The sequence below is a fragment of the Agelaius phoeniceus genome, chromosome 1 (assembly GCF_051311805.1).
Source record: "Agelaius phoeniceus isolate bAgePho1 chromosome 1, bAgePho1.hap1, whole genome shotgun sequence".
Lineage (NCBI taxonomy): Eukaryota > Metazoa > Chordata > Aves > Passeriformes > Icteridae > Agelaius > Agelaius phoeniceus.
In genome coordinates, this window is record NC_135265.1 from 37,917,516 (window position 1) to 37,930,347 (window position 12,832).

Here is a 12,832-nt window from a genome sequence, read left to right on the forward strand (position 1 = left end):
TAGGTTCCTTAAAATTATAGTTCTTGTTATGACCATTTAATGCATTGTTAGAATTTAAAGGAATAACTGAGTCACTGGAGGATGAAGAGCTAGGATAAAAAGACATGTCTCTATTTATTTTCTTTTTCTCAGAGGAGTAGTGCAGTGCCTTTTTCAGTGAGCAGTTCAGTGAGAGCAGTTCAGGGTCCTGCAGGTCAGGCAGCAGGTAGTTAACCTGTGTCAGCACACTGTTCTCAGGAATGCCCCGGGTGGCCCAGGGTGAGCACCACCTTCTGGCTGCTTTCCTGGTGGCCTTTCCTCTCACACACCTCCTCTCCATGGAGAGCAGCAGCACACCTGCTGTGAGTTGAGACTCTGGCTGGTGACAGAGCAGTCTGTGCTGTGTCTGACCCAGATGTCCTGTCACCATAAAGGACACTTGTAATCCATGGTGCTCCTAAGACCATGTTTGGTGGGTGTTTGACCTCCATTTGTTTTCGTAAGTGGTGTCAGCCAGGGGTGGTAGGAGTTAATTTTTATTAGGACTCTATAGCTATTTGGTTCTGGTTGGTGGCTTTTTGTTGTTAATTATTTTGTCACTTGTGTTTTCTCAAACTATCCTGCCCACAGCCCCTAAGGTCCCCCCATGACCCAAAGTGCTCTTCCCACCAAATCTCACTTGTTATTGTGAGCTTCCCTTCTCTGTGTTGTCTGAGGCATTGCTCAGGGTGCTGCTGGGCACCGTGGGCACACCTGAATTTTTGCAGTCACCGATTTCATTTGAGAACCTGAGGATTTGAATGAAACTGTATCAGAGTTTCACATGCATTCTTGTGTTTTGAGAGCTGTGCTTTATCAGCCAAGAACAGGGAGTAGAAGTCTGTGAACAGCTCTATCTCACAAGTCTTTTGCAACACATGTTTGCAAAGATTAAGGCACAAGAGTTTGGGAGAACATTTCGAGACAGGCTGTACTTTGGGTCTGGATGAGGAAATGTGTGCAAGATCCAGCACAGTATGTTTGCATCCAATTCCTAATATTTTCTTTTCATTGCTGGAGCTTTCATAGTGGTTGTGGTCTGATTCTGCTAAAGCTCCAAATTCCAATGACTGTTCACTTACACAGATATCAAAATCTTGTTTATAGAATTAACAGATATTGTGATGTACATTGGCAGTGTGCTCCTGAGTTATCTCTTTGGTACCATAATTTCTTTTCTTAGAAAAGAAACATGACATGCTGTAATTTTCCTCAATGCAAAGTTTATTATGGATGGAGAGACTGGTAATGAAAGAGTAACAAGGCAGGGTATGATGGGAAGAAGCCAACTGGTGGAAGACCAGGGCAGGAATCCAGCTGGATTGGGATGGAGCTAGTTACAAGTGTCACCCATTTGGCCCCTATGTGGGGAAAGGTAAAAGTTTAGAGGGTAAAACAGGCTGTGCTGAGGGTCTTTGGAGTCAGAGGCAGGAGATGTGTGAGGGTGAATGGATGAGCTGTGGAGAGAATCCCTGACATACCCGTGAATTGTCTGTAATCTATGATTATTGTCTGGAACAAGACTACTTTGTGTAAACTAGACTGCAGGGAAAAATAATATATGGAAACTTAAAAGTACTTGGTTGTCATTTCTGTAAAAACTGGGCAATATAAATGCTGCTCAACTCTGTCCAGCCTTGTAGTGGAACTGATTTATACAGTCATATAGCTCTCAGCTGCATTATAAATGATGTGGCTAGTGGTTTTACTGCATTAAGTCATATGTTAGATGGTGATAAGTATCTGGCTTTTTCCTCTTTACAGGTGGCTTTGTTACTGCAATGTCCCTCAGTTTTGTGACAGTCTACCTCGGTATGAAACCACCCAGGTTTTTGGTAGGACGTTGCTTCGCTCTGTTTTTACTGTAATGAGACGACAACTGCTGGAGCAGGCCAGGCAAGAAAAAGACAAGCTTCCTCAAGAAAAACGAACACTAATCCTCACTCATTTTCCAAAGTAAGGGGTCACAATGTGCCTGCATTCACAGTTAACCAGCAACTTCATTGTGGAAAGGGAGAAATTACCTGCAGCTTAAAATAATTTATCTTTTTATTCAGTAGCAACTAGATACTGCAGCTTTCTTTACTGCCATAACTTAGATTAGTGTATTTTATGTACACAACTGCTTGCTTTGTTTTGTCCTAGGATTATTCATATTGCTGGGGGATTGTACTGGTTTCCTGTTAGCAGGTATTGTAGGTCAATTACTTTCTTTTTCTGTAGTCCTTGGAAACAATGGACCTCCAAAAACATTCTCACATCTGCTTTGGTGATGGAACATTAAAAAAGGGGCAGTGTTGAACAGAGTTTATAATAATTTCAGTTTAATTCAGCATTGTAATAGTAAACAAAGTAGTCACCCTACCCCCAGAAGAGATGGGGTTATTAGAGAGGAGTCAGTATAAAACTACATAATTGAATTCTAAACTCAAATTTCATAGTGAGTATCTTTTCCAGTACTGGAATGTTGATGACAATCTCTTACAATAAAACAGCAATAATTATCTATAGAGGTATTGAAACATACATATTGCTCAACTTTGACAGTCATTAATTTCAAACATTTTACTGGTGGTAAAGAGGGGTAGTGATGATGACAGGATCATTCATTGTAATGAATTCCTGTTAAAATAGTGTATCACTTTAAACATATCCTTATTTTACAAGGGTAGGTTGGTTCTCCAAGTCATACTTAAAAGCCTGTCCCTCCTAACAACGAATGAACTGAACCTACAGAAGACTGGTGGCACTGATGCTATCTATGAAAGCTACTGTGTTGGGCCAGAAGATGAGCTCAGGGGAATGAAGAACAACATGAACTTTCCTAAGCTGAGTAGAGCCAGGATTTGTTGCTCCTCCTATAATTAATAATTTATTTTACCACTTTGAAAAATGTACAGTATCTTTGGGGTAGAGTGGATACAGGCCCTGAAACAGGTATAGAAAAGGACTTGACATCCCATTGATGCAAGGAGCAGATTTGTGGAGGAAGCAGTTGTGCATATGCCCCTGTTTCCACTGCCTTTTAAAGCCTTTTGCAGTAATTTGAAAAGCATTATTATTCACTGCAATTCCTTTTGATATTCTGCTGGGGGAAAAAAGACAAGTACTGTTTGCAGATGATCTGTGGGAAGTATGAATAACGTTTTAAATCTTTCATGGGCTGTACTTATCTGAAGCATTTGTCTTTCCTCTGGCATTGTTCTGAGTGAGCCCTGCAGAGGACCTGTGTCTCAGAGCATGGAGCCTGGCATTGGCACAGGGCTCTCCTCTGCCCTGTGTCTCCTTTTGGGCAAAAGGAGCACCCAGGGGTTGTGTCTGTGCATACCTAGGAAGGAGTGGCTAATGGGGCTGAAGGCAGAGCCTCTGTGCTGCCTGGAAATGGAGCTTTGGCTAAAGTTGAATTTGTCCTTCTGCTCTGTCACAGATGGTCAGGTCACTGTTACAAACTTTTTAGCCATTATCAGCTGTACAGAGAGCAGCAAACCCTGCACATTGCTTAGGTATGGCTGTCCTATATGTACAGTACAAGAGTCTTGACTTGATCCTGAAAATCCCTATCCTGTTCAAGGAAGTTTTACTCAGCAGTCCTGTTGGTTTTAGCTGAAGAATTTTTATACATATAGATGGCTCCAGAGAGTAGAAAAGTGCCAGGTCAACTTCTGGCCTGAAAACCCCTTTTGTGCAACATAGGAAAAACAGCTGTCTTGCTGCTGGGAGGGAATTGGTGTATCAGCCCTGAGAGGGTGAGGATGCTGGAGAGTCTGATCTGTGGAATTCAATAATGCTGAGAGAGGTTTAACATTGTGCTGTTTCTGTAGCTGTACCAAAGGAAGGTTAAAAATACTGTTATGCAACCACAAACATGCAATTAAAAGTTACAGTAGGACACCTAGAGGAATGAAAATATCTTCCTAAGAGCATTGTTAGTAACATTGGGATTCTATCAAAGGCAGAAAGCAAATGCATCTGCAAAATACTGATTTATCAAAACAGACATATTGTGCCATCATTGTATAACATCAATCAACTCATAGCTTTCTCATTTTTTCTCATTTCTCTTTTTTCTGTAAAAGTAGTTTGTAACTGTCTCTTTCTGCACTTGCAAATTAGATTACTTGCTTGTAATCAGAGGTAAGGTTAAGTAAGTGAAAGCACTCTACTGAATTATGATACTTCATGTCTACTCTGGCTTGTGATTTTTGCATATATGGGGTTTTTTTAATAGCATTGGCCAACAGCATTTTCTTGCTGACTTAGTAATGTTTTTAATTTAAAAACATTGCAATGCTTATTTTGAAAAAGAACCTGTTTGAAATTATCCCATTAGTTGCTATTTTGCCTGGTTTTGTACCTAGGTTTCTGTCTATGCTGGAAGAAGAAGTGTACAGCCAGAATTCTCCTATTTGGGATCAGGATTTCATGGTGTCCAGTTCCAGAACTGGCCAGCTGGGAATCCAGACAGGTAATTTGCATTTAGTGGTGGGTAACACAAATGAAAAAACTGCGTGATTTAGAACTAATGTGGGGCTTTTTAAATATATATATTAGAGAGAGAGAGAGATGTTAGTCTGTGACCTTTTAAAATAATAGTTTCGTTCTCTTAATTGGTGAAACAGCTTCTCCCTTTTTTGAGTTTGATTTGTCCAACCAGTCTTAGAGCACTCTAAATTGGATAGATGGAGCTGAATTATGAGTTTTTGCTTTTCAATAGAGCCCTACAAAAAACCTTTTCATGAAGCTAAATGCCAGCAGGCTTGGCAGGTATGTGAAAGAAGTTTGTTTTCTTAGCTTCTGCTCAGCACTGCGAACTAATGAAGCCTGATGTTTGCAATCCCTGTTATCCAGCAGTCCCTCCTTAGGTAGAATTCAGTTTAGAAAAATACACTGAGATAAAGCTCTACTTGGGAACTGGTGGCACTGCTCTGTTGCACAGTGTTCACTGTTACTTTTTGGGTGGTGGGTGTCCATCTTTGTGACAGTGTTTCCATCAGCACCAGAATGCGTTCCGTGACCTGATTTTTTCTTGTTTGTTTTTTATGTCACTGCAGTTATCAGTCCGCCTCCTGTTGCAAGATCTGTTGCATACAGTGCAAGTCCTTCATCTCTGGAGCAATCCAACAGTGGGAATATGAGTCCAGCTTGTAAAGTTTCTTCTGCCCTTGACCCAAACTTAGGTAATGGACAAGGAGTCTTGCCTTTTGACTTCTGTTCATATTATCAGTAGTTGCGGTAAATGGTAACCTTTGCCTTCACTCTACATTAGCAAACTTGAGGTGTTTTTGCTGAAAGATTTACACAGACATACCTTTTTCTCCACTATGGTAATGTTTAACTAACAAAAATCACAACTGTATTTGCAACAAAAACCAATTGGTTTGTTTAAATTAAACTAAAATGGGGACAGGTCTGGTGGTGTCAGAGGTTTTTGAAAAATACTTTCTTTGGAGTACATCTATTATAAGCCATGAGGAGAGGTTTCATTTAAATAATGGTGGAGTAGAAGGAGCCATCACATTTGGGTTTTTCAATCTTTCAAGGTACTGAAAATGCATACATTTGAGCAATGAAGAAAAACACAGACAGACCAACTAGGTTAAATTTAAAACCTGAATTGAGGTTAGGTCAAAGAGAAAAAAAACCCTTATATGGAAAAGAGTTGGTGGATGCATAAATTCTCCTAATAAATCCTTTTTCAAACATCTCAGGATTAATGAGCCTGTCAAGAGAGGTTGCTAGGTCAGAGAGATGATCCCAAGCTTATGTAAAGTGAGTCCTCAACGAAGGAGAAAAACCAAAACCAAAGTCAATTTTGAGTCTCAGTGTTCACTACAGAGAAACTTAGGGCAGCTCGTAAACTGCAGTTTTCCATGAGGTCATTTCTCAACTTGTCCCTCAGAAGTGGGAATGAGTGGGATAATCCTGAGCTAGCAGCTGGATCTCTGTTGCTGTACCTCTGCTAGTCCTTGGTGGACTGTACTTCTATGAATTTAACTAGTTTCTTTTGCTGTATAATACATGTGGCTCTGCAGTCAGTAGGGCAGTTAATTATTAACTTGGTAAATTTTGATTTGGAAATTTTATATGGATTTTTTAATAGGTATGACACATCATACTGTATGTGCTGCTTGGTTTTAGAAGAGGTGAAAGAATTATATGATGGATACTTAGTTCCAGTGAATCCTAAAAGGGGGATTTTGTGTTATCAAGAAATAGGCATTGCAATTTGTGTATTGAGCACTGGTCTTCCCAGACAATTGCACAGAGGTTCCATGAAGAGGATTTTGAAGAAAAAGAAAAAGCAAATGGTTTAACTGTGAATTCACAGAGGTGTAGTGGAAGGAGAGGTATATTTTTCCTGCTTCATGCTAATACCCCAATGCAAAGTGGAAATTGAGAAGTGATAAATATTTTCCAGATTTCATTTCTTTTTCTTTCTCTTTGTCTATAGGAATAAAAAACCACCAAGAAACAAACAAAAACAACAAAAAAACCCCAACCTCAAACTTTTCATATAAACCACAGGATATGACAGAAGTGCTAGACTTCATAGTGCTTGTTTGTGACATTTTGGTAAATTCTAATTTGTCCGAGTTTTGTTTTATAGGGGAAAAGAGAAAAAATAATGAACCCTATTCTCTGGAGGATTCGAAGAGACCAAGGGTTGTAGGAGATATCCCTATTGAGTTAATCAATGAAGTAATGTCAACAATTACAGATCCTACAGCAATGCTTGGGCCAGAGGTGAGATATAGGCTTGGTGTTGCAAATGTTTGTGTCTGTTTGTGAATGGTCTGTTCTTAGTAAATGTTCCACATGGATAGAATGTGATAAGCTAAGAGTCCTGTCAAGAAAAATAGACTTTGAAAGGGTATGATTTGGTGAACAAAAAATACTGGCGAAATACATCATAAACATGAAAAATAGTTCTACAGTTTTTTAATGTGTTGTGTACAGTTAAGAAAGAGACTTGTGAGCTATTGATAGTAAGAACATAGAGCTCAGGTTATTCTGCAAGGTGCTTTTGTTACAGAATGGTTTAAAAAGGCAAATTTTTTTAACCTTAACAGATTTTTACAAATCAAATCAGAATAGGATAATGAGAAAATAAAAAACTATATCTTAAAATACCTTTGCCCCATGCCTCCCTTCTTCTCAAGCTTAGCTGCATTCATGATTCTCTGCCTTCTTCCCCCAGACAGTGCTGGGGGATGGGGAATGGGGCCACAGTCAGTTCCCATTGTGGTGTCTGCTTCTTCCTCCCCAGGGAAGGACTTCACACACTCTCTCCCTGCTCCAGTATGGGGTCCCTCTCATGACAGACAGTTCTCCATGAACTTCTCCAACATGGGTCCTTCCCACAGGCTGCAGTTCTTCACAGGCTGCTCCAGCAGTTTAACCTTAAATTTTTTTACCTTAAATTTTTTTTTAAATTTTTAAATAAAAAATTTGTTAAGGTTAAAAAAAGGTGATTTGTTAAGGTAAAATAGGGTTCAAGTATTGCAACAGAATGAAAGATCCAAAGTAAAATCCTCTCTCTGGTGCAGAAGCTGATCTAAACAGTTATTTGCTCTGTCTTCCCCAGTTGCTCTTTTTTTTTTTCGGCTGGAAGAGAAAAACAAACAGAATTGCGGAATTGTGCCATGCACAGAATTGCACTTTTTTTTCCTTGGCTGGCTTTTCCTCCTTCTGTTCTCTCTGCCAGGCTATGTTTTGCCAGCAGTTCATTTGCCAAGATTTAGCTAGAAACTGCTGAAGATTTGGAACCACCTACATTTCTTATTCAAACTATGCACTGTGACTGATGGCTCTGCATATTACAAATGCTGTGCCAGCCTGGCTGTTGGGGCTGGCAGTGACTAGAAACACAGCAGCCAAACTTTGCTCAAAAAAGTAAACAGTATGTGCATACAGAGATGTTTTGGCATTGTAAAATGATCTTGAAAAAAATAAGCTAAATAAATTTCCTGTATTAATTTAATCGGCATTTAGGTATATAGATGCAATTGCTAGATATGTAACAGCAAATTCTGTAGGAATTGAAATCTTTTTTTTAGGCTCTTACAGTAGTGGCAGAGCTAGTGGAAAGCACTAATAAAATGAAAAAGACCTACTTTTCCTGTGCTGCCATTGAAATGTGTGATTTGCAGTATGTTTAGGCGAATCCACAAGTCATGCCCAAGCTGGATAAGAGTAAAGCAAATATGAAGACTTGGTGGCATAGGCTTCAGCTGGATGTGTGCTATCCCTCAAGGGGTTTTGGAACTTTTTGAGTCATAACCATTGTTGTTGTTATCTAATCTGTATCAATATAAATTCAGATTGGCCTTTGTAGACTGTAGAGTAGACTTACATCTGTCTTATTTGATGGTGGCCCTTCTGCAAAGCTACATTACAAAGGCAGTCATTGGCAGTTCTGTTGGAAAAAGAGAGTGGGGTTTATTTGTTTGTTCATTAAAGCTGTTCTGTCAGAGGATGTGAAATCTCAAAACTGTGATTTTGTTCCTCGTTTTTGTGGTGCAGACCAACTTCCTCTCAGCACACTCGGCCCGGGACGAGGCAGCGAGGCTGGAGGAGCGCAGGGGGGTGATTGAATTCCATGTGGTTGGCAACTCCCTGAACCAGAAGCCCAACAAGAAGATCATGATGTGGCTGGTTGGTTTGCAGAACGTGTTCTCCCATCAGCTGCCTCGGATGCCGAAAGAATACATCACCCGCTTGGTCTTTGATCCGTGGGTATCCTTGGACAGGGGGCTGCCCTGTGAGGCAGAGGGAGTCTGGTGCTGTTTGCAGCAGAGGAGGGGTGGAGAGCAGCTCTGCCTCTGCTACACTTTTGCCATCTTTTCAAGCCCTCATAACTCCTGCTCAATCTAATTGGGTCGTACCCAAGTGCCATCTTGGTGGCTGTATTAATAATAAGTGGCTTCTTGTTGTGGGTCCGTGATGGGTTGACGTTGGCTGGATGCCAGATTTCCACAAAACCTGCTCTATTGCTCCCCTCCTCAGCTGGACAGGGGAGACAAAGTACAAAATTCTTAGATAGAAGGACAAGGAGTGATCACTCACTGATAACTATCACAGGCAAAATAGACTCAACTTGATGAAATTACTTTAATTTTTTACAAATCAAATCAGAATAGGATAATGAGAAAATAAAAACTACATCTTAATATTTTTGCCCCATGTCCCTTCTTCCTAAGCTTAGCTGCATTCATGATTCTCTGCCTTCTTCCCCCAAACAGTGCTGGGGGATGGGGAATGGAGGCCACAGTCAGTTCCCATGTGGTGTCTGCTGCTTCTTCCTCCGCAAGGAATGACTTCCCACACTCTCTCCCTTCCCCAGTATGGAGTCCCTCCCATGACAAACAGTTCTCCATGAACTTCTCCAACATGGGTCCTTCCCACAAGCTGCAGTTCTCCATGAACTGCTCCAGCAGTTTACCCTTCCATGGTGAACGCCCTGGGGAGGCTCGCGTCCCTCTGCAGCCTGTGAAGGAGCCCCATGCTGGAGGAGGTGGATGCCTGAAGGAAAGCTGTGGCCCTGTGGAAAGCCCACCCTGGAGCAGCCTCCTGGCAGATCCTGTGACCTGTGAAGAGAGTTGCCCACACTACCTGCCTGAACAGCTTTGCTGGCAGGAGTCCCCTGTCTCTATGGAAAGGGACCCATGCCACTGCAGTTCCTGAAGGACTGTAGCCCATGGGAGGGACCCCACACTGGAGCAGGGGAAGAACTTCTCTGCCTGAGGAGGAAACTGTGACATTGACAGCATGTGGTGAGCTGACCATAACCCCATTCCCCACCCCCTGCACTGCTTGGGAGAGACAGTAGAGAATCAGGAAGGAGGAGGGGAAAGGTAGGTCTAGGATTTGTTTTACTTTCTGTCATCCTGCTCTGATTTTGATTGGTAATAAATTCAGCTAATTTCCCCAAGTGAAGTCTGTTTGGCCTGTGGTGGTAATTGTTGAACTATTTCTTCCTGCTCTTACCTCAACTCATGAGTCTTTCATTACATTTTGTCTACCCTGTCCAGCTGAGGAGTTATACAGCAGCTTTGGTGGGCAGCTGGCATCCAGCCAGGGTGAAACCACCACAAAAGCTCAAGCTACTGCATTGCTGCTGTCATTCCACAAGTTTAAAAAAGCACTAAAATATGTACAAGAAAAAAAGAATATATAATATGTATGAAATCTTCTTCAATGGTGGCATATATAATATAACTACTCTTTGGGCTTTTTGGCAGGGGGTCACTTTTGGCACCAACTTTTTTCCCCAAAATAGATCATCTGTATATTGACTGTATCATTTATATGATTTATATGTTACTGTGTATTGAATAATCTAAAGGATGGTGCACTGTTTTGGCACCTTGATAATTATACTAAAATTCCTTATCCTTGACATTAGAGTTGAGATTGCACCTTGCTACATCTTTCCTGGCAGTCATTATAAGTGCAACAGAAATGGATATTTATTCTGGTCTGAGTGCGTGATTAGAAATAAGAAATCTCCTCTCTTACTTCATCAGCTGTATTTGAGACTGATAGCTTAACTATGGAGAGTGCATGCAAGAAAACAGGAATCCCTTAGAAAGGACTTGCTCTCCTGTAACTCCATTAATTTCTAATTTACTTAGGATAAAATCACACCCTGAGAACTGTGCAATCGTGTAACTATCAACAATAGATTCAATGAAAGCAATACAACTTTTATTTATTGGGCATTACCTGAGTATCTCAGCATACTTGGCCAAGCCAGGAGCTTGCTCTATGTTGATCACCTTTATGGTACACTGAAAGCATGATATTAAAGTAACAACTCTTTTATAGATACAGTGGCTAACTTAGGAGGCATACAGAATTGCATTATCATCATGGAAAGAAGTGAATCAAGTTTCTGAAAAAGGAAGGTTAATGGCACTTGATATACTATGTGCATGAATTAAAGTGATTGTTATTTTTGTCTGCTCAGGAAACACAAAACCCTTGCATTAATAAAAGATGGTCGTGTTATCGGTGGTATCTGCTTCCGGATGTTCCCCTCCCAAGGATTTACAGAGATTGTTTTCTGTGCTGTGACTTCCAATGAGCAAGTCAAGGTAAAAAGAATTCTGTATTACTAGTGTTTATTAAATGGATTTGAGTCCCATTCACCCACTGCATGTGCTCCTAATACTTTTAGTCATGTTGAATACCCTGCTGAGTTGCCAGACAGAAATAGATTTTGAAAGATACAGCAATTCTGAATAAAATATACAAAAACCAAACTAAAATGTGCAGATTTAGCATCATCATTGTAATAGTAGGATTACCTGTATTTAATTAATTAAATAAAATTTTTCTCAGCAGAGCAATAGTGGCCAGTAGTCTGCCATTCTTGGAATTTTCATGCCTCTGTCCCCAGTAGTTGTGTCTCTGTCTAGTGTAACATCTCATGGTTGACTGAAATATGTATTGCTTGTGTGGGGCAGTCATTTGTGTTCAAGCACTTCGTGACATTACATAAATTCAATCTAAATGAGATATAATAAAAAAATCAGGTGTAGTTTTACATCTCAAAATAAGTACAGGGTCAATTCTGTACACTCTTTTTTGAGTTAATGCCACAGCATTTTCTCAGAATTTTGAGAATTGTGTTGAAAGAATACAAAGCACTATGAATACATGAGATTCCTCCAGCTTTTCCAGCTACTCACCATTTGGTTCAGTGTTTTGCCTTTAGATGGTGCTCTAGCTTCATGATTTTCATTTCAAGAAGCAAGAGCTGAGATGTGGCCTAACTCAGAGTGTATAGCAGTTAACATGCAAAAATTGTACACCTGGTGCAAAAGAGTAACACAGTGGGATTGAAAGTCTGTGACAACTGTTAATACTCAGGTTATATTTGATTTTATTCTGGTGTTAGAGAGGAGCATTTCCCTACATTAAGCAATGACCTGTCAGCATTCAGAGTGTTTTAGCAAATGCAAATCCTTGCAGAATATGCCTACGTTGTGCTTAACTGCTCTACACAGGTGAGGCTGCCAAAGGTGTGTTGTGATTTTCTAGGAATAATCTTTCAAAATAATAGAGCAGATAATTCTGACCCATCAGATTGCGACCAGGACTGCATAGCACACTATTTATTCTTTTATCCTCTGGGTGCTTTGCTGTATCAGTTGAGTGTTTCTGAAAATTTGCCTTCCTGCTTTATGCTCTGAGTGAGCTGACCCTGTCAACAGGTAACTGCGAAAAAAAAAGGTCACATGGGTGACCTTCCAGTCTTAGGAAAAATATATTCCTATTTTAATTCAGTTTGAGGCTGGAGTAAAAAAAATATAGGAATTGTTTTCCCATACAAATTGAATTGGTTTTTAGGTAGTTTGGTCCCCCGTTACAAAATAATTTTAAGTATTACTGTCTGTGGCTTAGTTTCCTATCTGGCACTTGCCGTATTTGGGTCTAAGAAATTGTAAATTAAATCAGAGGTTTGTATTTTCTAAGTCATTTTTTCTGGCTTTTTTACATAAGTAAAAATTTTCCCAGTTTTCAAGAGCAGAGTACCCAAAAGAAATCCATATATGTTTCTCTAAGTGTCCTGTTAGTCTGCATGATGAGAAAATTGAAACATTTGCAGGAACAAAACACTATTATGGGATTACCTATCTATTTTACATTTCTTCATATCACAGCAGAAGGGGATGACTATAGCTTCCTTGGCAATGTGAATAAATGCAACCTGTTGTTTACTTTGGGGCTGAATTTAAATGGAAATCCTACCTGTGTGTAGCTGAAGGCGTAGCTGTTTATTTGATTGTGGACTCTATAATTTTTCTGC

The 12,832-nt window shown here is 40.2% G+C and overlaps 1 protein-coding gene across 9 annotated transcripts in view; it reads left to right on the forward strand.

Annotated features, from left to right (window-relative positions):
- KAT2B (lysine acetyltransferase 2B) overlaps window positions 1-12,832 on the forward strand; it is a 40,581-nt gene that overhangs the window by 17,807 nt on the left and 9,942 nt on the right. For all 9 annotated transcript variants that reach the window (XR_013181840.1, XR_013181845.1, XR_013181846.1 and 6 more), the window contains exons 6-11: window positions 1,783-1,974; window positions 4,377-4,483; window positions 5,070-5,195; window positions 6,626-6,762; window positions 8,542-8,750; window positions 10,988-11,114. Coding sequence is in view for 6 of the 9 variants with exons in the window: in XM_077176641.1 (XP_077032756.1) it covers window positions 1,783-1,974; window positions 4,377-4,483; window positions 5,070-5,195; window positions 6,626-6,762; window positions 8,542-8,750; window positions 10,988-11,114 (898 nt within the window). In the remaining 3 variants the exon portion in view is untranslated. The remainder of the gene's footprint in view (window positions 1-1,782; window positions 1,975-4,376; window positions 4,484-5,069; window positions 5,196-6,625; window positions 6,763-8,541; window positions 8,751-10,987; window positions 11,115-12,832) is intronic.